Below are 26310 nucleotides of genomic sequence, written 5' to 3' on the forward strand. Positions count from 1 at the left end.
CAATTCCTGACACACTACCTCAGGACTGATGCTTCTTTTTTCTCCTTAGAAATGTGACTTTCTCTCTCACCACAATATTGAGCCTTTTGCAGTAACAGACTAGAAAAGACTCAGGCCTTCATATGTAGCAGATTTTCTGTGCTTTGGCAGTGTCATGTCCTTAAATCAGATACTTAAGTGCCCCCAAAAAGGAATAATGGAGTTTTTCACTATTACACTTTTTACCCTGGTAGACTCTCAGCTTTATAGTTGGTACAGTTCCAAGGTTTCAAAAAGATGTTTTACACCTGGATTACATTGAAAAAGATGATTTTTCAAAAGTGCCATGAACCTGTAAACGTGGCACTAATGTTACAAGCAAACTCTGACACTGCTCTGTAGCGCTGCTCTCTGCAACACTGTTAAGTTTGCTACACATTATCTACTTTTTCACATTAGCACACACTATTCAAGACAGAAACACAACCAGCACTTAGATTTCTTCTTCACTTTAAAAGTGATAATCTATCACATGTACACACATAAAAATACTTAGTTGTGTATCAATGCAGACACAACATATTGCACCAATTTCTTGCATTTCATTTTTATTTGTAGCCTCTATCATCAGTCACAGCCTCAAACCATCTGTCTCTGATCATGTCCTACTGGTCTCAATGATCTTGCATTACCAGTGACATTTCTAAGCCCTGGAAGAAACTATTTTAATTTCTTGAGAAATACTCTTCCGTTTGTATCAGAAATTTGCTTAGAATATTTCTGAATGGTAACAGTTAAAACAATTCAGGAAGAAGAAGAAATAACAGCAATAAAACATTAACAATGACAACAATTTATTTACAAAGTAAGTAACCACAATTTAATTCCCACTGTTTATTTTAGAAGGAAGTTAGGGGGCATCATGACACAGACAAAAAGTCATCTGAGGCAGGCTAAATTACACAGCATTCTGCTTCAGAACTAAATCTGAGAAACAAATATTGTGGTACCCTGTCTCTGTCTTCTCTTCAGATACTGGTTTAAAAGAGTGGGAATACGAGAAGTCTTCAGAACAGTTTCGAGGAAATTTCTAAATAGAATTTAAGGTTCAGTTCTGAGTGCAAAAATATACTCCATAACCTCAATATACTGGTGGCCCCAGCTAAGTTTTTTTACTGCTGCAGGTTATGCTGAAGTCCTTTCTTGGAAGAGGCTGCTGCACAATCCCACCAGACACGAGTACATTAATGCGAGTCATCACATTGAAGAGTTAGGGGCAATACCAAGAGTGTCAATTAGTGCCACACAAAGGTTTGATCTTGCTTCATAAAGAGTTTTTAATTTTCTTTAATTAATTAATCAATCAGACTAATCTCTTTTTTAGCATGGCACTAACATTAATATGGGCTTCAGAAGATTTATCACTTTATATGGTTTACATTCAAATATTCCATTCCCCTTCAGATGAGCTCTGAACAAATCTTATATGCAAGGTATGTGTGTTTCCACAGAGCCCCAAATTTATTAAGTGCATTAATGTTTTATTTGAACATCAGGCCAGCCACCCTTTGCATGATGTACCTGCAGGGAGAAAACATGCATCCCTTTTACTTTTTGAACCTCAGTAAAATAAGAAAGAATTGATAAACATGTAATTTTATATTATAAGGTTTGTCTTCAATAGAGGTCACCCCTATCTTTCCACTCATTAAAACCTGGAGAGTAGTCACCTTAGCAGGAAAAAAACAGATACAGTAAAACAAAATTTAACTTACATAAAAGGCAACTCTTAAATCATTCTATTGAAAAAGCATCAAAGATATATTACATCCCAATATTCAGTAAGGAGATCAAAGTGCTATAAAGTCATATTGATTAGATGCCTCACTTCCTTCTGGATATGCTTTGAGTCATACCAAGTGCCAAACAAGAACACAAAGCTTAATAAACAAGGTATATTTCCTGAGTTTCCCTGAGCATGGCAAATACAGATCCTGAAATAGGGAAGTAAAACAGTTACAGTGAATTTAGTGAAAACTGAATGATTATTTATATTTTTCTCTTTTGGTATATTTCTTAATTATAAGACAAAATGGCACCATGATGGTACAAAACTTTGAAAGCTACGTACTTCACTCACCTATGTAAATGACAGTAACAAATATGCCTATCACTAGGTGATACCATGCAAGCAATTATTTCAGTAAATTATTATTAACTTTTTCTATGAACACTTTTTACTTCCTTCTCACACCTGAGAAATTTTCCTGTAAACAATGAAGTAGTATTTATAAAAGAAATATTGGAACTATTGCTTAGAATTGAGAATCTTAATGTCATCATTCTAAAATCACTCAATTTCTTATCAAAAAGTCCACAGACAAACAAAACAAAACAAAACAAAACACCAACAAACAAAACCCCCAAAATACAACACTTAAGGTGGTTTTACTGTCATTATAAAGAATTGGAAACATTTTAAAGTCTTTTTAACTGAGAAGTAAAATGATCTAGTAACAAGAACCTCACAGGATTTTTCACAAATAAATATTGTGAAAGACAGCACAAAAAATTAGTCAGCATAAAATATAATAACTGTTTTGAGTTTGTTGCCCTGCTATAATTTTGAAGAGCTTCCATGCTCTACTAGAGGACAGCATAAGTACAGATTTTGGAAGCTGAAATTGGTATAACAACTTTTGAAAAAACTTCCCCTTGAAAATCACTGAATACCTAATGGAGTATCAAATTAAATTAAAAGATCAAATTATAGGAAGGATAGGTCCAGCTGCTGTCATAGCATGCAGGCAAGGGAATACAGGTGCAAAGGAATGCATCTCTTGTTTTAGTCTTATGCCACTTAGATACATAGTTAATTATATTCAAACGGTTTAATTATATTTCAATAGCTATTTGAAAGATTTTACTTAAGGTTTGACAAGAAGATATAAAGATATTTGCAGAATTAGTTGCACACAAAGAGAAAGGGAGAACATGGGAAAACATGACTCACTTGAAAAATTATGAGGCCCTGGAGATGTCCTAGATAAATAGCAGCAAAAAGCAAATCTACCTATAAAGAACTTCTATATCAAGAAGGTACAGAATGTGTATAGTAGAAAGTCCTACACATTGATATCTACAGAACCAGGAAAAATAGGGTATAGAACACCTTCTTTAAAAAATCTCACGCTGTTTTAAAGATCTATTGATCCCCTCTGCACATCTCAAGGTAACACAGTTACTTTGTAGTTGATCCAATAATGTAACAAAGATCTCCCAGGCACTGGATTTACCAAGAAGCCTTTCAGTAGTTTTCTGTGAAAACTGAAAGATAGTTGAAGGTCTTGAAATAACAGGAATAAGTAGTATGTAAGTACGTATGCTTAATAACCACATGCTGTAATTACACAATAATCCCATTTTTCTTCCAAATTACTTGTCAATAAATCTTTCTCACTGCACTATAAATTCCAGGGTCATGGACAGAGGTATTTATTAGTATAATTACAATGCAGAAGTAAAACCATTAAGCTTTGAGATCCTGATATTGTTCCATTTATTCTCTCCTTTCCCCAAGGGGGAGGTGAATAGTTCCTACAAATGGAACACCCAGAAAATATGGGAAGCTACTTTTGAAAGACTAAAATGTGCTGGTTCATGCAATTACTTCAAGTTATCTTTTCTCTTTATCTAAAACTTTGACAGAATGTCAGATTTATCTTTTTTTTAATACCATAGTGCAGCAAACAGACTCAGGATCAAAAGTGTTCTCTCAACATTACTACACTATTAACACCAAAGCACTCTGGATTTCACTCCACACCAGTCAGTCATACATTGGACCAAAAATTCCAAGGTCCTATGTGAGTGCATGACTCATAAAGTGACTGTTGAATGGGGCTATTGAATCAGACTAGCATGAACAAACTTGTTCCATAGTTTTCTGGAGAAGGGTAAACCTATTCTTACCTGGAATTTAACTTGCGGTTATAATTAGCTCTCAAAGATTAACTAAAGTGTTGTTACATAATCATTACTTATTCCAGTGTTCTATCTCAGTGCCTAAGTTACATATAAATTGATTTAATGGTGAAAGCATTTTCTAAGAGTTATCTTAAACTCTTCAGCAAGTTAAAAATAAAATAAGAGTTTTTCTTACTTAGGGATGTTTTTTCTTATTTATTAGATAAATAATGTTTGCATCCAATTAGATTGAACATAAATGTAATAAATTGCCAATTACTTTCATTCTTCTTCCAATGTAAAGTAGCATTGGATACAATTTTATCATTTTCTTGCTATATAAAGGTAGTAAATAATATACATGAATAATATTCTTAATACCAACCAATAAAATATTGTATGGTGGCATAATTCAGGAAAAAAGAAATGTTCACCTGGTGTAAATACATTATCAAATTCCAATTTAAAATCTTAACATTGCTCAAAAATTAACTATTTACATTCAACTTGTAAAACTGGACAAAAGAGGAAATGCAGAGAAATAAAACAGAAACACAACAGTAATGATAATATCCTTTCAAAATAAGAGCTTCCAATTAAATTATGGTTGTGTGACTTATATGACAATATTTTGCATTGTTGCATTGACCATCATGTTAATGCAAACATACAATGAATTCAAAATTACAAACTTTAACTTTATTCCTCCTCCCATTCTGTTCATTACTTACATATTTTCCAGAAAGCTTGGCTCAGAACTAAGTTAATGCAGACCTTCAACAACTTGGTTGATAGTTGCTTGGCTGCTTCATTGATGACTACAGCACAAAAACAAATCCAAAAGCCATGTACTGACTTCAGTCCCTCCAGAGTAATGCTAACACTGATGAATATTCTAGGCACAGAACAAAGGAAATAGACAGATTTAAAAACCTGTCTAAGAGCAAGTTCTTCACCCGGAGGGTGGCTGGGCACTGGAACAGCTCCCCAGGGAACTGGTCACAGCACCAGCCTGACAGAGTTCAAGAAGCATTTGGACAGTACTCTCAGGTACATGATGTGACTCAGGGATGGCCCTGTGCAGGGCCAGGAGCTGGATGTTGATGATCATTGTAAATCTCTTCCAACTGAGTATTTCCTATTATTCAATTAATCTAACTCCCTGGACAAACCACAGAAGCATGAAATTTAAAGTGAAGTTGAAGTTCAGAGCTGAAACACAGACTCACTAATAATTAGAGAGTGCAGACTTTATCTAGGCTGTGTTCTGTTTCCTTTTGCAAAAAAGAGCTCTCAGATCTAACCCACAATTGTGTGCTATGCGTCTCCTATGATGTAAAGACAGCAGCTGCTAGAAGGAAGACTATCCCTTCCCATAAACCTAAATTCCACATGCAATGCATTGCAAATTCTTTTTAAAACAAAGTACAAAGGACTAACTCTATGACAAGTTTCTAGTTAACATAAATCTTTGAAGACTAAGAAGTTAGCAGTACTGGAAGTAAAGTAACAGAGCAGAATGAACAGTTCTACTTATTTTACAAATAGTAAAACAAACACAAATTGAAGTACCTGACAAATCTCTTTAACCTCCTACTTATTGTACTAAAAAGACACATTACCTCTTTCGACTAAGAACAGAGCAGATGACAATACTAATCCATTCTTACCTACTTTATAAGTTATTTAGGTGTTCAGAACATAGACAGTATGGAAACTAAAAAAAAAAAAAAAACCAAAAAACCAAGAATCCCCCCCACATTTAATTAATGAATTAATGAATTATGAATTTTAGTTTCTAATCTATTCAGGAGGGAGCTTGCTTCTCTTTAAATGCTAAATTTCACTTATATAAATTCTCTGTTAAGTTAGATGCTAGCAGTAATCAGTTATACTGCTTTCTTTAAGGAACAGCCTTATATTTAATCAGGCAATACACAGAAATGCAGTTTCTTGACAAAGAGACAAAGAAGTTTTTAGAATCAACAGTAACCCTCAGTGCATCCAAATTCTAGCAATCTTTAAAACTTAAGATGTCAGAGGAAAAAAATTCTCAAATCCTATTTCTGTTCATACTGTTATTGTAATCTTTCTGAGAAACATGAAAATCCCTTAGTCTTCCTCATGTAAGTGAAGTCTTTTAGCCTTTCTCCAAGTTAGAATACTGAAGCATTTTCATAAATAACTGTAAAACTCAGTCACAAAGTATGTGTAGTGGTACTAATAAAAGAAATTGTGTAAATATTTGAAATGGTCTTTCAGAAAAAATACATGGCTATAAATATATGGAGAAGAAAAGCAATTAAAAGGAGAAAATTGTGTATCACCTTCACCTCAAATTCACCCAACAACTGAGAGCCTGCTGAGGGAAACATCCACTTCTAACAAACAGAGAAATCCCAATCTTCATCTGAATCAAATACATTTAGATATATCTATTTAGTGAAGGATACACTAAACAGAGAATATGTATGTATGATTTGAATGACATAGGTATTGAAAAGAAACACTTTGAATCTTCCCACCAGAAAACACCTTTCTGTGAGTGTCTTCAAAGCATTTGTATGATATTTTCTTTTTCTCATCATTTTATTTTGTCATAAATTAATCATAGCTTCATTAAACTCAGCAGATTAAACAACCCAAAAATTTAGGGTAACTTCTTTTAAAACAAGTATTGAAGTTTATGTTGAGGCATATCAGTATCAAGCTATATGATTTAACATCTACTGCATTGGAGCTATTAATTAACAATTTCTTGTTATTTATGGAACTTGTTCCATAAATAGAACCTTAAAAATATACAGGCACTACCATACCTAAAAAAAGGCAAATATATAGACTGTGCATATCAATAGGAAACATAAATACTTTACTTGACTAAGACCAGCTGGTATCAGGAATTAAAAATATGTCTGTCATTGATACCTGTTTAGCATTTGTATAACATTTTCTCTTCAAAGAATAAAGAACCAAAGCAAATGATTCACCTCATCTAATAAAAAGAAGTGGTGTTAAAGAGTTGCTGAGTTCCAGCTGACCTTGAACATAATTGGCTACTTTGGATGTCTCTATGGTATATGCCACTAAGAAGATAAAAATATACAGGATTAAAATCTGAACTGATAAAGCTAAGAAATTAAGTATTACTCCTTTAATAAGCCTACTTTATGAAAGTACGTGAATACCAAAATATCTCCTTACTGATTGCTGTCGAACTGCGAGTAAGTTTAAAAATAAGCTATCACAAGTGAAAGTATCTAGTATTTTAATTTTCTTCTTCTTACCTGTTTAAAAATTATGAATAAAGAATTCAAAGCATGTCTATTTTTTTCACTCTGTGTCTACTCTACCTGACCTTACTTGTATGCCACCACATTCACCAAATTTTTATATACACTTAAGTCTATACAAGTAATATTATTTTGTATCTTAAGATGAAGATGGAGGCATATTTTTTTCTATTTTGCTTTTTACAGTGAAACAGTAAAAAAGCTCTTCTTTTTTTTCTGTATTATTTAAGCAATTGAAACCCTATACAATTTTGAGAACAGTGTTTTACAAGGGCAAGATCATTGCAAAGATGAGATTGTTTCACTGTTCTGCAAAATGAGAGCTACAAAAAGCCCCACAAAAACCCCAAACATTTTAAGTCACAAAACCCAATTAAGCTTAAGAAAAGTGTCGGTCAATTAAGATGCCAGGGCAGAGACCATTTCTTCCTGTTCTGAATAAAGGCATGAACAAGGTTGGCTGGTGGATAACTGTGGGAAAGAAAAGAGATTTTTTCTTAAATTTTAAAACCAAAAGATATATGGCTCAAAATTTAAGAACCACTTTTACTCCTTGGTATCAAAGTATTATATTAGACTGCCACTTGACTTTTGAAAGTACTTATACAACACAGGTTTGGAATTGTAGAAACAATGATAGAAAGTGAAGGTATAAAATTGTATCTGCAAGACTAAAAAAAAGTCAAAGACCACAAGATCATTAACATGTTTTGACATGTTACACAACTTCTTTGTCTCCTTTTTTGATTCAGTCACAGATACATGCCACTACAACAAAAATGCAATTTTGTGCTACCTTTTGTAGTAAATATTATGAAGAAATTAACAGATATCAATTAATGTTCTAAGTTGAGGGGCAGTACACAGCAACAAGCCTAGAACTTAAATTTGGTTTAAAACTCCTCAATGAGAAGGATTGAGACTTACAAAGCAATAAACCAAACCAGTGTACCTGTCAGTAGTAAACTTTAGCCCTAAGGTTTATTTTGTTAATGTTCTTTGCTTCTATTCTATCACCTATATTATTACATTGCATTGTATCTTGAAAGATTTCAGCAATAACCAAGCATTTTACACTAAATTAAGTTGTTCCAGTAGCAAACAACTGTTAAAGAACTGCAGAATTAGGATGCATTTTAGGATCATGACTGTCTCAAAAACAATTGTATGTAGCCTTCAATTAATAAAAACCAGAAGCTGTGAAATGTAATTCAGTACCCAATAACCTATATAACATATTTGTTTAAAAGCTCCTCCTTTATTTTGATCACTTACAATGGACATTTCTCGTCACAGTCACTGAACAAATGAAAAGGTGTGTTTTAGACAAAGTAAAACTTGGCGAAAAAGCATGTATTAATGTACAAAAAGTAGACAGAAATGAAGATTTCAAATAGGATTTGTCTTCTAGACCTTCCCTTCTTTATATTCCTAACAGCCATTTAAAAACCTCGAATCAAGCATTTTTCAAAGAAATCAAAACACAAGACTAACATCTTATATATACACTGCAGTTATATCAGAAAGAAAATAGCAATAGTATTAACAAGCAACCTGACTGAAAACACTAGCTAGTTTATTCTTCTTTTAGGTGAAACACCCAAGACTAGGGAATTGTGAGGGAGAAAAAAAAACAAAACACAAAAACCAACAGGTAAATTGGTAATGTCACTGTCTTTTACCCTTAGTGAGGTAAGGCATTTTTAGTAAATAATAACACTAGTGAAAACACTCCTTAGCAAATTTAACAACTTCCTTCAGCACCCTCCACTATACATCACTTGAAATCTCTATTTTGCTGCAACTCATCCTTCTTGACATCTACTTTCATTGTAATATTTTCAATATTTTTGACATTTCCACTTCTGCAGCTGGAATCATTTTGGTTCTCCTCCAGCTTGACACTTCTCTCAGAATTACAAGTGCTTGTATTTCTCAAAATACTGGTGAAGCAGTCCCTTCGCTCAGTTGTCAATTCACAGGAAAATACTGGGAGATGGAAAGACAGTAGTAGGGCTGCAGACACAAGCAGCAAAGCTTGCTTTAAACAGAAAATAAATAAAAGCTGCCAAGCTCAGGTCACCACCCATTGCTGACTTGCCATCACAAAGTTTTCTCCTTTCCCATGTTAGATATCCACCTGGTTTCAAACTCTAATACTCTCTCTGTTCCTTTGTTTGTCATCAGTGATTCTGATAACATCATCTTTTCCCTCATTACTCATTATGTCTACAGAAAATTCTAAATTCTGATGAAAAAAGGATATCTCTCTATTGTCACCTTGCATATTCCAAACTGACAAACATATTCTCCATCCTAAGATTATATTCAGGAAACAGACAATCCAGGTTTTAAAATATTATTTTGACCTCTATCAAAAATCAAAGTATTCCCGGACTTTTTCATTTATTTTTTTCTATAAATTGCAAACACCTTGTGATAGCTAGATCTGTCACTTCTGTCCCCTATAAATTTCAGACACTTCACATATATTTGTGTACACTACTGAGTTCAAAGAGCAGAAAAGTGATGTTATACGTTGAAGAATCTTGACAGTGTTTCTGAGTACCCTAAAATTTCAATGGGCTATGTAGTATGTGTGCATTTACATTTTATTTGCACAAGAAGTATGACATTTGCCTTATTCACCAAAAAATGAATTTCAGGTGCCTAATAAGGAGCAATAATCATCTTACCTTTACAGAGTCACTTAAGACTTGGGTTCTATCTGCTTCTTCACTGGATTGCAGTTCTAGTTTATTATTTAACTCCTGTAGCTGTTGTGCTTGCTCATTCAAAAGCAATTGTGCCTGATGCTCCCGATGTAATGCATTATTTAATTCTTCACATACACTTTCAAACCTCTCATGGGTGATTAATTTCTGATAAGAGAAATAAATTGTGTTTGATTATGTAACTATACTTACCTGTTTACATACTTGACTTTCCTAGTTCCACTTGGGAGCATATTAAATTCTAAAACAAAAGCATGCTAAAGGTTATTATTTATTTAGGTTTTTTAACTCAAAGACAGACCACCAAGCAATGAAATGGCCAGACAACTTTATTCACTGTATTTTTTCAAAACAGCATTCAGGCTACTGTAAACAGTATGCATTTGCTATTCTATTCAAATTAACACCCTAGATTGCTAAGAGCCATTATTTAGAAGGAAATATGCAGATCAATGTCCCACATTTTAGTACATATCTTGTTACTCCTTGTAAATGTATTCCTGAACTCTTTCTCCCTTTACAAAAATGTTCCAGAAAGACAAAATAGTTCTTCAAGTAAAATCATTGTCAACACTTCAATGGCAATCTAAACTGTGATAGTTTCTTTAAATTTTCCCAGAACTGTAAGCAATAAAACCCAGTATGAGCAAAACTGAAAATAAGCAGATATAATTTTGTCTGTTTGAGTAAAAAAAACCCAATATTTTACCAGATAGGAACAGGAAAAAGAATGGATTTTACAGTATCTGTTAAATACTCTCTGCTTGGAAGTATGTTCATTGGGACAACTGACAAGTCTACCAACTACGCTTCAGTATCAGGTCACAGCTACAGAAAACACAGCTTTATCTGGGCCGCAGCTCTTTTAGTTGTACAATGTACCTGTTGAGCACCTATAAGAATTCTTAATCATTCACTATCTCAAATAGCTCAAATACATGTTCAATTCTGAATGCAACCTACAAGAAATAAGCATAGTAGGAAATGTGCTTAGAGAACCTCCAGCATGCTAAAGCAAGACAAGTTTCTTCCCCTCCAAAGGCTGAAGGCACAGTTCTGTACATATGACAGGGTCTTACTGAGAACCCACCAAATGGCATCACCCCTCAATCACCATGTTCATTAGTCACAATACTGTCGTTTCAAGCAGTTAAGGAGACTTTTTGTTGTGTCTTATTGCTCCTGTTGGACAATGCTATTTACAGGCTAGCGAATGCAGAGTGTTTAAGTAGATCGATCAGTGACAGCTAGGAGTCAGAGGAATTTGGTGCATATATGCTAGCAGAAATGTAGAAGAGGGCCTTTTTTTCCCCATCCATAAACTCAGTCCTTCAGAGGAACAGCCACACCAAAATTTGCATTGACTAGCTCAGGGCATAACCCAGCATCAAAGATACAGTAAAATGTCTATCATAATATTCAGCAATATCCACACAGAGTTTATACTTCTTGAAGTTCTCATGAACATACTTATTCAATACCCTCACAGCAGCCGACTTTAATCTGCTGAAATGAGATCTGTAAATGCTTTTGGGGTATACAAATGACATCAACATTTTCAAAATACAGAAGAAAAGCTGGTTGCGGAAGACCAAACATATAATTTACAAGAGTGCCTCATTCTACAAATCAAAAAGAAACTCTCGGGGAAGGGAAGCCTTTCTAAACACATCTGACTTCTAGTTTAGTGACACTTACAAAGCAAATCTTCTGGAAAATTCTTTTAATATTAGAATGACTTCATACTTATTTTTCAAAGAACACAAAAAAACATGCCTTATAAGAAGTCACTTCTAAATCAAATATACTTACTTGCTTAAGCATATTTAATTGCTCTTGCAGCCTCTGTGCTTTGTCTGCTTCTTTTTTTATCTCACTGAAATTCGATTTGAATTCTGCAAGTTGTAGGCGCAGTGAGAGGCGTTCCACTTCTGCTGTATGAAGTCTTTGTGTAAATTCAAATATTTGCTTCTGCAAGGATTCTATGTTTTTCTGTTAATAATCAAAGAAACAAATTTATGTCCTTTAATGTGAACTATTTTATCAATAAAAAAGTCACATGTAATACCCAAGCAAATTAGACAAAGCTCTCATTTTGTCCACCATCTCTGAGATGCACGAGTGCAAAAAAGTGAATGTGTTTCACCCTCATACTCTTGAGGGTAAGTGAAAATTCTGTTTTCAAGGAAGTACAATTTTAATGTAAAGCCACAATAAAAGACCAATTATTTCAGGTTTCTCCTTTCCCTCTGATTATAGGGAGGAAGGCTATCTTTAGTGAAAGATAGAACACAAAGCACAAGAAAACAGAACCCCCACACAAAAAAAGAACAAACCACAACTCTGTAACATTTCATTGAAGCCAAAAGCAAGTTAGCTCTTACAAGCCAAATACAACTCTGAAAGAATCCTAAAAACCTTTTTTCTTGGATACATCAAATCTCTTCCTAAAATTCTTTGACATAAAAAAAAAAAAATATTCACACTCTAATGCTTTAATGCTTCTGGGTGTTGGGAATCTGACGTCTACATAGTTGAATTCAATGTAACAGTCATAAACTGAAACAAAATTACGGTACTATCAAGAGAGCTTCATCCTAACACTTAGGCCATGAATCTACTGCTTATATAAAGTAGGACTGTAACTATGCATACCATAGTGGATACTCTGTCACACAATCCAGCTTCCAGGGCCTGGGTATTTATTTTTTTGAGTCCATGAGCCAGGCTCTGTACCAAGGAGTCTTTCTCCAGATAAGTAATGTACTTGCAGTGGTCAAATGGAACTGTCCCCATTATAACATTCAGCTTGTCCATAAGTTTGGAAAATGAATTCCTGGCTGCACTTAACAGTAACTTTCCAGAAAGCCATGACTTTGTACCTTAAAAAAAAAAAAAAAAAAAAAAAAAACCCAAAGACAAACAAAACCCCCAAACAAAGAGTCAAACAAAAACCCCCCTACAACAACAAAACCCAAACCAAAACACAGAACAGAAACAACAAGTAGGTTATTAGTTTCAATTTCTTTCAGTGAAAAAAACCACAACAAACAACATCTTTAAGATACTCAATAGAAATTTTATATTAAGGACTGGAAGACTGAGTTCAAGAGAATATCTCAGAGAGAGACTGTAATACAAATTGGGTATTTAGCAATGAAAATTCTAATCCAATCAATTTACAAATGGGAGGGTAGAATAAGATTCTAAAGAATAGGGTTTGTTTCTAGCAGACTACCTGTCCAGTTGTTATCATGTTCCCCAAAACCATACTTTTAAAAGACTTTCTTTAGTGCTCTTATTTTGTTATTCAGAAAACATGCAAGATGAATGCAAGCAAATAGAAGCCAGGTTAAGTAAGTCAGAAGTGATAGCAAATGGTAAAACACTTTATTGTAATATTTACAATGTAAATTTCTGAGGGTTTCCTGATTTTTCCTCCCTCCCCTCTACAGATGTCTAAATCATTTGCTGTTCAAAACTAGTGAGGCTTGGTACCTTAATGCCATACTATTTATATTCTGAGACAAGAGAATATAATTTACCTTATTCCAAGGCAATTAAAATTTTACAGCTACAATTACGTATTTCCCCACAGGATTTTGGTAATCATCCTTCTCATATAATGGACTTAAGGCCCCAGCACACCCAACATGTCCTGCTTACTGCTAGATTCGTCAGGTCTGTAATTAATAATTGTGTTTAATGTTGATAAATAAAATTGTCAGTGCTCCTTCCACTAATTGGTATTCCAGATAACAGTTAATAGGTTTATTTATGCCTTAATAAAAGTCTTGTAATTTAGTTTTCCCTCTGCTAGGCAGGTCTTAATCTGTCATTACTTGTCTTATGATACTATCAGTGTAAGATGACAAGCATGGAAGAGCTTATTTACATTCAGTAGTACAGGAGATCTCCTGTTGCTACAGTGAACTAAAATATTTTCTTAAGAGTATAAACAGAAAAAAATAACCCTGGCTTAAGTTAAAGAATTTCTGTTTATAGACTGTGAAGGAAAAAGCCAGAGGTACAAACAGAACATAATTACTGATATATTTTTATTACAACTCTCATTGTAAAGAAGATCATTTACATGTGAGGTTGAGATTTATCTGTAAGCAATAACAAAAAAAGCACATGATAAAATCAAATATTTTCTTTTCAAAGCCATTTTCCTGCTTGGTTTTGAAATAGCACCACTCCAATGACTCCAGTGCTTAACTGGAGTATCAATTTTGAGTACATGCTCTCCATAACCTCAGACTAGTAGATCTGTCTTTTCTTCATGACTAAGATAGCACCTTTTAAGTTAAAAATCTTATGAGGCATTTTTATCTTGCATTTCAACTTACTAAACATCCTTTGCAATTAAAAAAAAAATTTTTTTTCATACCCAGAAAAAACTGCTATTGCAATTCTCCAGTCAGAATGCATTGGCTAGATGAATGTTTAGTTAAATTAACCTAAAATTAAAACTAGAACATTTTTATGGCCTTCCATGTAAGATGATGCCAAAACCTTCTCAAAAACTGTCCTTTGCCATGATTTTTGGTATATATAAACAAAGGAGCTCAATGGGCTACTGTCCTTCACTTTTCCCAGTATTTCCACTTGCTATCTCAGGTTATGAGATTGTTTGCTTGTCAGAAGCACATATTGTTTCTCCATATGTGCAGTACCTAGCATTGCAGCCCCTATGCCTAGAATCTTATGTTTAACTGTATCAAAAGTAAATTTAAAATCATAATGCATAAAACATATGTATTATGTGGTGTAACATTTTCAGATGATCATTCCACTTCCCAACAAGCACTCCCCTTAACCAGTACAGTTCAACATATCACAGAATTGCAGAATCACAGGATCTCTAGGTTAGAAGAGACTTTCAAGATAATCAAGTCAACCCATGCCCTAATACCTCAACTAAACCATGCCACCAAATGCCTGGTTTGGTCTTTTTTTGAACACATCCAGAGATGGTGACTCCACCACCTCCCAGGCAGGCCATTCCAATATTTTATCACTCTTTCTCTGAAAAACTTCTTCCTAATATCCAACCTATATTTCCCCTGTCACAGCTTGATCACAACTTAAGGCATTTTCTTGGGATAGCGATGATAGTCATGTCCTCCATTATTTTTATGAGGAGTATCTTTGACTAAATAGACAGAAATATTTTGAAATTACTGATTGCTTTGAAAGATGAAATAAAAACATAAATCAATTCCACAAGGAACTGTTTCTATAATAACTGAGAGGAGAGTACACTGTTTAAGTATATATATCTTAAGTATCTGCCATGAAGGATGAAAGAGTTACAATAAAAATTAAATTATGTATTAAATTATGTATGTTATGATGTGCCTAAGAAATTATTAACACAAATACAGGTGTATGACAAAGCAATTAAGCTTTACATGAAGCAAATGGAAAAAAAAAGTGTCAAACAATACTTTGCTGAAAGATGAAAAAACAATTCTTGTTTACTCTGTTTTGGTGAAATTGAAGACCAGTCAGCAGGATTAATTTTGTACTATGCAAGACTAAAATGTTCATGTCAAACTTTTAAAGCTTCATATATTTAACAGTTGGTGATATTTGTATTGAAAACCTTGGCTGTTACAACCTCTGGTTTATGACAGTACAGATTTGTTCAAACAAACCTAAAATCTAACTTTACAAAAAAACCAAAAGCAAACAAAAAAAACCTCACAACACTTCAATGAACTTGCATTGAAACTGAAGCAAAGAGATCATTCCAAGGCATGCTGGAATGAGACCCAACCAAACTAACTAACACTATGAAGAGAAATGATCGCCAATGTCAAAACAGAACCGCTTATTTAAAAGATCAAGAAGGGTGCCTCAAATGGTTCCCCAGAACTTAGTCATTTCTAAACATGATTTCAAAGACACTGAATCATTCCATCTTGATGATCCAGATGGCACCTTCTTGTAGCACTCTCTGCTGTGATATAGTCTAATCTGGAACTGCCATTATTTAAAGACATGAAAGGATTGCCTATTTATAATTTTTTAAAAAAATCAACATAATTGAAGTCAGTTTGAAGATTTAAGTCCTACTTAAAATATTACTTATAGAACATAATGTAATTTTCTAAGTGTGGAAGCTTTCAAATACATTCCTTCAGAGCCTAATTACTTCAACACTTCCAGAAATTTCATCTCAAACTTTAAATTATTTATTACTATTTTTTGAGCCAAAAATTCTTAGGAGACTTGATCTCATGAGCAACAGAATTCCAAATAATACATGAGCAGTTAGACATTGAGGTTCTGTGGAAATTACTTAAATAGAGATATGAAAGAATCGCCAAACAAACTGTGGCCGGAACATTCCTAGCATGGTTCTTCCTAATTCTCAAAATCAAGCCTGTGTTGAGTGCAGAGATTCTAGTAAATAGAGACTAGTAGAATTCTCATATTGTTCAAACTGCCAAAATATCATGATGTTTAGGGTATTCTAACCAGTCGCTTCAGCAGATCCATGCTGCTGCTGCCTTTCTCTCAATTCTTCTTCAATTTGCTGTTCCTACACAATACTCTATACACAGGAACACTCACAGTATAAACCCTGTAAATACTCCGAAATACAATTCAAACTTTGCTTTGTAAGAATGTAAATTTAAGTTACTGAAAACAGGATGACCAAAGAAGAGGGCTTCTGAAACTGAATCAAAACACTTTGGTTTCAATGTCTTCTGGGATCGGTTTGTTATTTAGGCTTCTGGGAAGTGAATCATCTTATCCCTGTCAGGCTACTTCCATTCATTCATATAAATTACCCCTCCTTAAACATCCTTTATTCTGTGACAGAAGTGTTGGCATTTTAAAACTCCAAGGTACTGAAGAACTAAGGATGGCAGCAAGAACCAAGGATGGCAATGCAGAGAAGCAAGCAAACTCTTACGTCAGTTCTCGCTGCAAATAAATTCAGGAAAATAGTTAACAGCTGGGAATTATGAGGTGATATTTCCAGAGACTGACACTACAATTTTTCATAAACATAGTAGAATTCTATACAAGCAGAGATGGAGAAAATTAGGAAATCTAGACACAAACCTAATTAAACATAAACTTAGAGAGGGAACACTACAGAGACATAAAATAAGGATCTCTATGCATGGTATAAACTGAGAGCATTTTACTTCTCTTTCCAAAACTGTAAGATAGCAAGTAAAACACATGAAAATATTATCCATGAAATTCACTGTTTTCCAGACTCGAAACTACTAAATTCATATCATATAAAACACAGTAGGAAATTATTTTCTTTCAGTCAGCAGCTGTAATGTCCCAAGTTGAAGACGTGTCAGTTTTAGAACCTGCACTTAAGAAATACACAAATCAAATAAAAACAAAACTACATAGACTTTCTCCATTGAAAAATATTAGGTTGAGCTCCAGGAAAGCACTTCTTGAATATTAGTCCAGATGAAGAAGATAACTGGGAACCTTGTAAGAGTTACTTCAAGGATCTTACAAGAACCTTGTAAGAGTTACTTCATTTAAAAGCTTAGCCTACTTTTTAGGCTAAGCTTTTAAAAACAGGTTAGCTAAATATCTATTTGTGTGGTGCAGATTATTTTTAATATCTCACAATCAAACAGGCAGAATGGTATATATGCTTTCTAAAAGCACTCTCCAGCCTTCTGTTCCCATGACTCTATATACCAAAAAGATAAAGTATCACATCACCAATTAAAGAAAATTCAATCTGTTCCATCAATATAGCTCTCAGGAGATTTGATCCAGAATAGTTTAAAAAAATCCTAAAAATGGAGATGATGTAACCACCCTGATTATTTTTATTATCTTCAACTACAAGAATATACTTTTAAAATTACCTGGTTTGTTAACAACATCCTGTAATTCAGTGACAGAACTGATTATTGCAGCAAGGAGGTTGGAACTAGCAAACCAGCTGAATGCTTCCACACAGTCAAGGTCTTCCTCTTCACAACCTATGGAACAGAATTGTAGCTACCAATATAACTGAATAACTTAGATGAGGCACACTACTTTCGCTTTCAGAAACTGACTAAAGCTAGAAGTACATAAGCCACAGACTATTTTCAGGACAATTTAGACTGTATTAAATATGCTTCCACTAGCATTAAACCAGAAAAATAGATTAATCTTCTAGTTTGAAAAGCATTTTTTATACTATTTTTCCTTGTAGGGGTGTGCATAAGCTTTCTGTATAGTAACAGGAAGGTAACAGAAAGCGACTAAGAGGACTACGTATTTCCTCTAAAGGAAACCCAAAAATCTTACCTTAATATTTTACCTAAATCAGTAAGAAACTTTCTTGCATTTTTCAGTAGGAAATAAGTACTACAAGTTATTAATAAAAGAAGAGAATACACATTCCCAAAAACTAATGTAGGAACATTTTAAAAAATTTATCACATAGAGTAGATGCAGTAGCACCTAGTTCTGAAATCTACAATGCAAATATTGAGGATATCAAACCGTGGGAGCTCATGTGTGTAGTTGCAACTTTATTTGCACTGCCAAACAGACTAAGCATTTCCTTTTAGGGGAAATTACATTTATCAAGTTATCTACAACTTACAAATTCAGAATTACATTTGTTAAAATGTCATTAAACTTGTATTGACACTCTATTATAAGTAATATTACTATATGCTAATTCACTAGCCACGTCTTTTGACACATTTATCAAAGAAGAAAAAAATCAGCTTACTTAACAGATTACGCTTGCCTTTGGATTCTCCAACATAAACTGGAATTCCAATGCCTTCTTTTAAGCCATTTGTCCAGGTGAAGAGGGAACTAGAAGACTGTGCTAAAACTTTAAGTCTGTTGGCTGCCAAAACTGCAATCACAGCTCTTCGGAATACATAAAGCAGGCCCTGGGATTTTCTTCTCTTTAGTTTTGCTTCATCTTGATTGTTTTCCTTATCATCAGAGAGGGCATGAACTAGGGTCCTAATCTTCTCGTTCACTAAATCATAAATGTTTGCCTGATCCTGGAGAAGGTCTCTTTGGGAAGACATAGCGCACAGTCGGCCATACAGAGGATACAGGGCACCTGCCAATAGTGCACAGGCTGCCAGGAGGGAGGAATGCTCCTTTTGAAACTGTGTTAACGTATTTTTCACAGAAATGTTTTCAAGAGCCAATTTCTCTTGACTTTTTTCAAGGACATAAATTTTTTCCTTATTTTTCTCTGCTGCTTCTTGGTATTCCTGGGATAAGAAAAAAACCACCAAACAAACAAACCCAGAAGAAATATTAACAAAAAGTTTTTTTACTTAACAAAATCATTTTTACCTAGACAAAAGATAAAAGAAAATACTTTTATTTTTTCTTCACATTCAAGTAACACACTAAAGGAACAAATTTTATTAATAATGATGATATAACTATCTCTCCTAATAAACAGTTCAACAATGAGATACATGAAAACAAAGTAACAAAGTAAAGTTTGCACAATCTTCAGTTACAAAAGGATTCCTGTCTCCTGATGACAACCCTTAGTTGTCCAATAGCCTGCACTGGGTTGTCCACAATGCAGTTTTATCAGTTGACTTAACAACAATTGCTTAGTAAGCAATTACATGCTCCAATTTCAGAAAGACCATTGCTCTACAAAGAAGAAATAAAGTTAGTATAAGGGAGAAGAAAAAAATAAGGAAGGCTCTGGAACATAAACGTAGACAGATTGGCAGCAGCTGGAAAAGGGGAAGTAAAGGTGATCTCTTAATTACTTTGTAATCAACCCCCTACTTATATATTCACAGATTAATTAGGTCTCATACAGAACTGAGTTTTCAAAAGACCAGTTTAATACAGATGTTTTTATTTTGTCTAGTGCCATAATAGATTTTTTTAAGTTGCAGAAGATTTTTTTTCCTCTAAATGCCCTGAAATAGGGAAAGAGGGACATTTAAAATAGCAAGCTGGTATAGAGAAATGAAGATGGTAACAAGTCAGGAAATGCCAGGACTACAGTTAGAGGATACAGACTGCAGTACTGGAATCAAGATGCTACACTGAGAGCTCCAAGTGACCTCATAGACTTAAACTGGGTTCTTGATGCATAAGACCCTGCTGTGATTGAAACAGTGACTATATTTAAATAGGCTCCACTGGTCTAGGGAGATAATAAATTTTAGGCACAACCTCAAGTTAAGTGCTAACGCTTCAGCTACAATACAGGGTCACAAAAAGGCAAACATGGATGCAACTACAAGTCCATATGATGATGAAAACTGAGGATTTTGCTAAATTTCAGATGCCTCTCTTAGAGCTACAGACAATTTTGTTGAACATAGAGTGACATTATTCCTGTAGCAGTGGTCTAAAAAGAAGCAAAATGGTATTATCCAGCCATATTCTCCTTCTATTCTATTTGGTACAGGTCCCAAACTAGTGGTCAGCAAGGCACCCTAGATTCTTTTACCTCCTCCATTCTTCAAACACAAAAGGGAAAAAAATACACACAGCTATCCCTAGAATGAAAATAGAAGATTCCACGCTTCTATAGAGATATACCCTAGTCAGTTCAAAATGTCTTTGACAAAATAAATATTTTATAATTTTTTTGGAAGGGAAAGAATTTGTAATGCTATTAAAATACTTCAAGTGATACAAAAATAGAGTAGGCCATTAAAAGATTTAATTTCAAAATGCAATTTACAGGCCACATATGTCACTTTACTATGCTGAAATAAAGTATGAACATGGACAATACTTTCAGTGCTACTGCATTATTTACAGTGTTTGATTTTTATAGATGAAAACCCTGATAGCATGACTGGAAGGAACTGAAAAGGTGAGCCAAATTTAGAAAACAGCCTATGGTTTCTGGCCATCACAGGTGAAAGGCCAATATCTAAGTAAACAAACTGTGATCCCTACAGGGCTCTTGTACAGCAATACCAATATTCAGTGCTCTTGCTAATTAAAGCGCATTTTTAATGCTTTTTGTGATACGGTAACATGCAAAAGTAAATAAGATAACCTCTGACTTCAAAAATGTAAGTTTTGCAAGAAAATAGACCTTCTTTCTTTTACTGGCTAATAATTTATTTTGCTACACTAGACACTGTTTCTAGAGTTTTCTTAAAAGTTTAAAAGCATTGTTCTTGAAAGAGACATGGACTTTTCCTCCTAAACATCGGCAAGTTGGTTTCCTTTGGTGTTTGAGCTTTGAGGGGCACCTCACTGAGTTGCAGATCTTCATCAATTCCAAGAAACCTTAACAAAAAATCAGGTGCTACTAGCAAAACTATTTTATCCTACTTCCTACTACACCCTTAGCCTTTATTCTGGCATGGAAACAGAACTGAAAACTAGAAATATAATGACACAGAGACTTCAAAAGGTTTTTCTTTTGGAGAGCTGAGCATAGATGGCAGTAGAAGAGAAAGAGCCCACCCCCACATGCATTAAAGCTGCCCCCAGGGAGGTCAAGCAAGCAGGAGCATAATGAACAGAGAGGGCAAATAGGGCATGAAACATAAGCCAGAGCACCATGACACTGTTTGCACATGCAGAGCAAGCAGGAAGGGCACTGAGGCACTGCCAACTCAAGCACTTAACTCAGTTGGTGATCTTCACTCTCAGTGATTGCACTGAGGTGTGGTGTTTGTTTGGACAAAAGTTACTTCCTCTGTGCACACCAGAAAGGATGGGGAAACCCAGATGGAGTGCCCATTAAACCATGCAAGAGTCTGGGTCTCAGGCTGCAGGGAATTATGGAGCCCAGCACTGCTCTCAGGGCAGTAGAGACAAAAGCTGTGTGAGCTGTGATCAGGTGGATGACTTACAAAGCCTAATGCTGGAGCTGAGAGACAAAGTAGAAAAACTAAGAATTAGGTCTGAGGAAGAGACTAAGTGGTGGAGCTGCATTCTACCACAGCTCAGATAAATGTACCCACTGTCCACTTCCCATGAAGCAATGGATTCCCCACTCTCTCACCACCAGGCAGCATGGGACCTTAGAGACAGAGGGGAGTGGAAACAGATTTCTCCTTGAGGGGGCAGGTGAATCTCCTCCCAAACTACTTCACCTTCCCAGGTGCCCTTACAGCACTTCCATACAGCAGTTAAGGGGCCCTGGAATCTCAGAATCAGGGAAATGAGAATGTGGATGAAAGTCCATCTAGGCTGGATCAATTGTCTAGGACAGGGCAACCTACTCCTACATCTTGATGTCCTCAATTAAGAAAAAAAAGAATTCCCTTTTTAGAGAAATGAAGAGCCCAATATGCCAACCAGAATTAACCTACACAGAAGTATGTTGTCTCCATGGAGCCCAGATAAGAGACATCATCAAGAAACTGCCCAGTGGTACAGCCAACTGATCACTACCCATTACCTGTTTACCAGGTGGGTAGCAACAAAGTCCCAATAAAAAGACTGTGAATGATCAAGAGGGACCTCAGGGCCTTGGGATAACTAGTCAAGGGATCTGGAGCACAAGCTGTGTTCTCTTCTGTCCTTCCAGTTGCAGGGAATGATGGGGCAAAACCCATTAGGCAGGAAAATCCCAGAGGAACACATGGCTTCAAGGGTGGTGTTACCATCAGAATTTGTGGGGTTTTGATCATGGGTCAGTTTATATGATACTGAGTTTGCTGACAGCAAATGAGATCCTCCTAGTTCAAAGAAGGAAAAGGATCTTAGCAGGGTTCACTGAAAGAGATTTAAACTGGATTTAAAGGGGGACAGGGACAAGGCCAGGCTCGACAGAGAAAAGTTGTGGGAAGGGAAGAACTACAGTGATCACCCAAGCAGCAAAAGGATGCTATAAGAGGGGATGCCTCCTGAGGGTACAAGCATCCAAAGACATAACCAGAAGACAAGACTGTGCACTCCCACTGGGATATATTGACATAATCAAATACTTCCATGGAGTGCCTGTACACCAATGCACACAAAATGGGGAGCAAACTGGAGGAACTAGAGATCTGCCAAAGAACTCTGACCTTTGCAATTAGAGATGTGGTGGGAGAGCTCACATGATGGGAATGCTATAATAAAAGAAATGCCATTTAGGAGAGGCAGACCAAGAAAGCGAGGTGGTGGAGTTACCGTCTCTTGAGGCAACATCTGGAATGTATAGATTTCTGTCTTGAGGTGGATGGTGAGTGAGTCAAGAGCTTATAGGTCAGGATAAAAAGGCAGATCAGTAGTGGTAACACTTGTGGGTGTTTGCTACAGGCCACCCTGAACAGCAAGAGAAGTTGGATGACATCTTCTACAGACAGCACAAAGCAGTCTTAGAGTCACAGACACTGATTTTTGAGGGGGACTTTAACTACCCTGACATCTGCTGCAGAACCAGCACCATGAAACACAAACAGCCCAGGAAGTTCTTGAGAAGCAGTGATGACAACTTCCTGCCACAAGTAGTGGAGGATCCCACAAGGAATATTGTGCTGCTTGATCTCACACTAAAAGGGAAGGCCTTGTTGGGGATGTGAAGGCTGGGAGCTTCAGCATCAGGGGAGGAGAAAGCAGAGCAGCAAATAAAATGGTAACCATGGACTTCAGGAGAGCTACCTTTAGTCTCTTTAGGGACCTTCTTGGAAGAATCCCACAGGAAGAGCCCTTTAAGGAAAGAGAGGTGCATGAGAGTTGTTTGATGCTCAAGGATAAATTCCTCCAGGCTCAAGAACAACATATCCTGATGTGCAAGAAGTCAGGCAAAGAAGGTAACAGACTTGCATGATCACGTGAACAACTGTCATTACCCAGGCAGGAAATACACAGGAGATGGAAAAAGGTCACTTAGAATGAAGATAGAGAGGCTGTCAGAGAAAGTAGAAAAGAGACAAAGAAGGTCAAGGTGCATCTGGAATTAAATGTGGCCAAGCATGTCAAGGACAAGGGAGGTGATCCTGCCCCTCTACTCAGACTTAGTGAAGCTACATTTGGAGTGCTTTCTCCAGTTCTGGGCTCCTCATTACTAGAGACAAGGGGGTCCTGGTGAAGGTTCAACAGAGAGTGACAAAGGGACTGGAGCATCTCTCTTGAAATAGAATGAGGGAGCTGGGCCTGTTCAGCCTCAAGAAGAAATGACTGAGAGGCAACCTCATATATATTGTCTCCCACAACATCCTTGCAGGTAAGCTCAAGAAATGTGGGTTAGATGAATACTCCTTGGGGTGAATCAAGAACTGACAATTGCATTAGCTTAGTGGGTTTGTACAGACACTGTCCTAATGGGGGAGCACAAAATCCACATGGAATAATGATTTTCAAAGCACAGGTGCATGTGACAGCTGGAACCAGCAAGACACTAAAACATAAAGCAATGTCTACTGCAATTGGCTGCAAGTGCTACAAAGCTTTTTTTTTTTAAGATACTTCACATCAATGGTGAAAACCAGTCTGTGACATAGGCCCCAAAATCTCCTCCAAGAAGAAGCAACAAAAAGGGGATATGCAGAATGTAGTCCTCACAGTTCTGTCCACACTCCCTGTCCCCACAAAAAACATGCTCAGTGGACCAGAATCCAGCTGGAGTTGTGCTTGCAGTAGTGCTCCCAAGGGTCCAATCTCATTGAATTTGTTTATCAGTGGCTTGGAGGAAGGAATCAAATGCACCCTCAGCAGGTTTGCTGGTGACTCCAAACGGGGGGTAGTGGCTGATCCACCTGAAAGCTCTGCTGCCATTCAATGGGACCTTGATCAGCTGGAGGGTTGGGCAGAGAGAAACCTGGTGAGGCTCAACAAGGGCAAGTGCCAGGTCCTACACCTGGGGAGGAACAGCCACAAGTGCCAGCACAGGCTGGGGCTGACCTCCTACAGAGCAGCTCTGTGGAAAAGGACCTGGGACTCCTGGTGGATCACAAGGTGTCCATGGGCCATCAGTACCCCCGTGGCCAGGAGGGCCAATGTCATCCTGGGGTGCATTGGCAGGAGTGTGGCCAGCAGGTCGAGGGAGGTGATCCTCCCCCTCTACTCAGCCCCAGTGAGGCCACTCCTGGAGTGCTGCGTCCAGCTCTGAGCTCCTCAGCACAAAGGAGACAAGGACCTACTGGAGAGGGTCCAGTGGAGGGCCCCAAGGATGATCAGGGGTCTGCAGCTTCTCTCTCATGAGGAGACTCTGGGAGCTGGGACTGTTTGGTCTGGAGAAGAGAAGACTGAGAAGAGATCTCACCAATACACAGAAATATCTCAAAGGTGGGTGTCAGGAGGATGCTCCCAGACTTCTTTCAGTGGAGTGATGAAGCACTGAGGAGCAATGGACAAAAAGCAAGGCACAAGAAGTTCTACCTAAACAACAAAAAAAAAAAAAAAAAACCCACCCCCCCCACCCCCCCCCCAAGAAAAAAACTTGATGCATTCCAATGTAACCTAGATGACTTTGCCCTTTGCCGTGGCAGGTGGGTTGGACTAGATGGTCTCCAGAGGTCCCTTCCAAACCTAACAATTCTGTGATTCTCATCAGTGTCTACAAGTATCTAAAGAAAGGGTGACAGTGGATGGATCCAGGCTCTGCTCAGTGATGCCAAGAGGCAACGGGCACAAATTGACACACAGAAAGTTCCACCTGAATAAGAGGAGGAATTTATTTTCTGCACAGTGATCAATTGCCCAAAGAGGTTGTAGAGTCTCCCTTACTGGGTATATTGAGGAACAATCTTGACACAATTCTGTGCAACATGCTCTTGGACAACCCCCTGGATTAGGAGGGTTGCACCAGATAACCCACTGTGGTCCCTTCCACCCCAACCCATTCTCTGATTCTGTGAGTCAATGATTCCCATAATTCAGCTGTTTCATTAAAAAAAAAATTTTTTTAAAAAGTGTATATATATACATATATATATATATATATATATATATATATATATAAACTGTCCTGTCCTCCCTTTGCTGTGTTTTAAGTACATGGGCCAGACATGCCTACAAAAGAAGGACACCTGGTCGGTCAGGACCAGTACAGTTACGTACATTTCTCTTCCTCCCTTTGCACCAATTATAGCGATTTTTCATATATAATTGCAATATATCCCATCCTTTATCTAATTCATATGCCTTGCTGTAAAAGGCCTCCAACCAAGGAAAAAGAAAAAACAACACTTTTTTTTTTCTCCCCAGGGGACTTTTTCCTTTTCCTGTTTAGCAAACCTTTGATTTTTCTGTTGAAATTGACATTTTAAAGTAGTTACAGTATTTTTCTCTTACAATATGTTTTTGCATATCAGAACAAAACACTTCTATTTTAAGCAGTTGCCACAAAAAACGGGGACAGATTAATAAATGTCTATATAATAAACAAACAACTGGTAGTTAAAATTCAGAGGACATTTCCTACGGGACTATAAATA

At 36.3% G+C, this 26310-nt stretch overlaps 1 protein-coding gene across 8 annotated transcripts in view; it reads right to left on the reverse strand.

Moving 5' to 3' along the window:
• The window catches only part of CCDC171 (coiled-coil domain containing 171), a 155534-nt gene that overhangs the window by 63020 nt on the left and 66204 nt on the right, over positions 1–26310 (reverse strand). For 7 of the 8 annotated variants that reach the window (XM_059836830.1, XM_059836827.1, XM_059836829.1 and 4 more), the window contains 5 exons: positions 18705–19209; positions 17842–17958; positions 12629–12855; positions 11786–11965; positions 9935–10120 (listed from right to left, as the gene is read on the reverse strand). In XM_059836830.1, coding sequence (XP_059692813.1) covers positions 9935–10120; positions 11786–11965; positions 12629–12855; positions 17842–17958; positions 18705–19209 — 1215 coding nt within the window. Of the gene's footprint in view, positions 1–4683; positions 4841–9934; positions 10121–11785; positions 11966–12628; positions 12856–17841; positions 17959–18704; positions 19210–26310 lie in introns of those variants that run through there. The other variant, XM_059836831.1, reaches the window with a different exon arrangement.

Source organism: Haemorhous mexicanus, chromosome Z, assembly GCF_027477595.1.
Source record: "Haemorhous mexicanus isolate bHaeMex1 chromosome Z, bHaeMex1.pri, whole genome shotgun sequence".
Lineage (NCBI taxonomy): Eukaryota > Metazoa > Chordata > Aves > Passeriformes > Fringillidae > Haemorhous > Haemorhous mexicanus.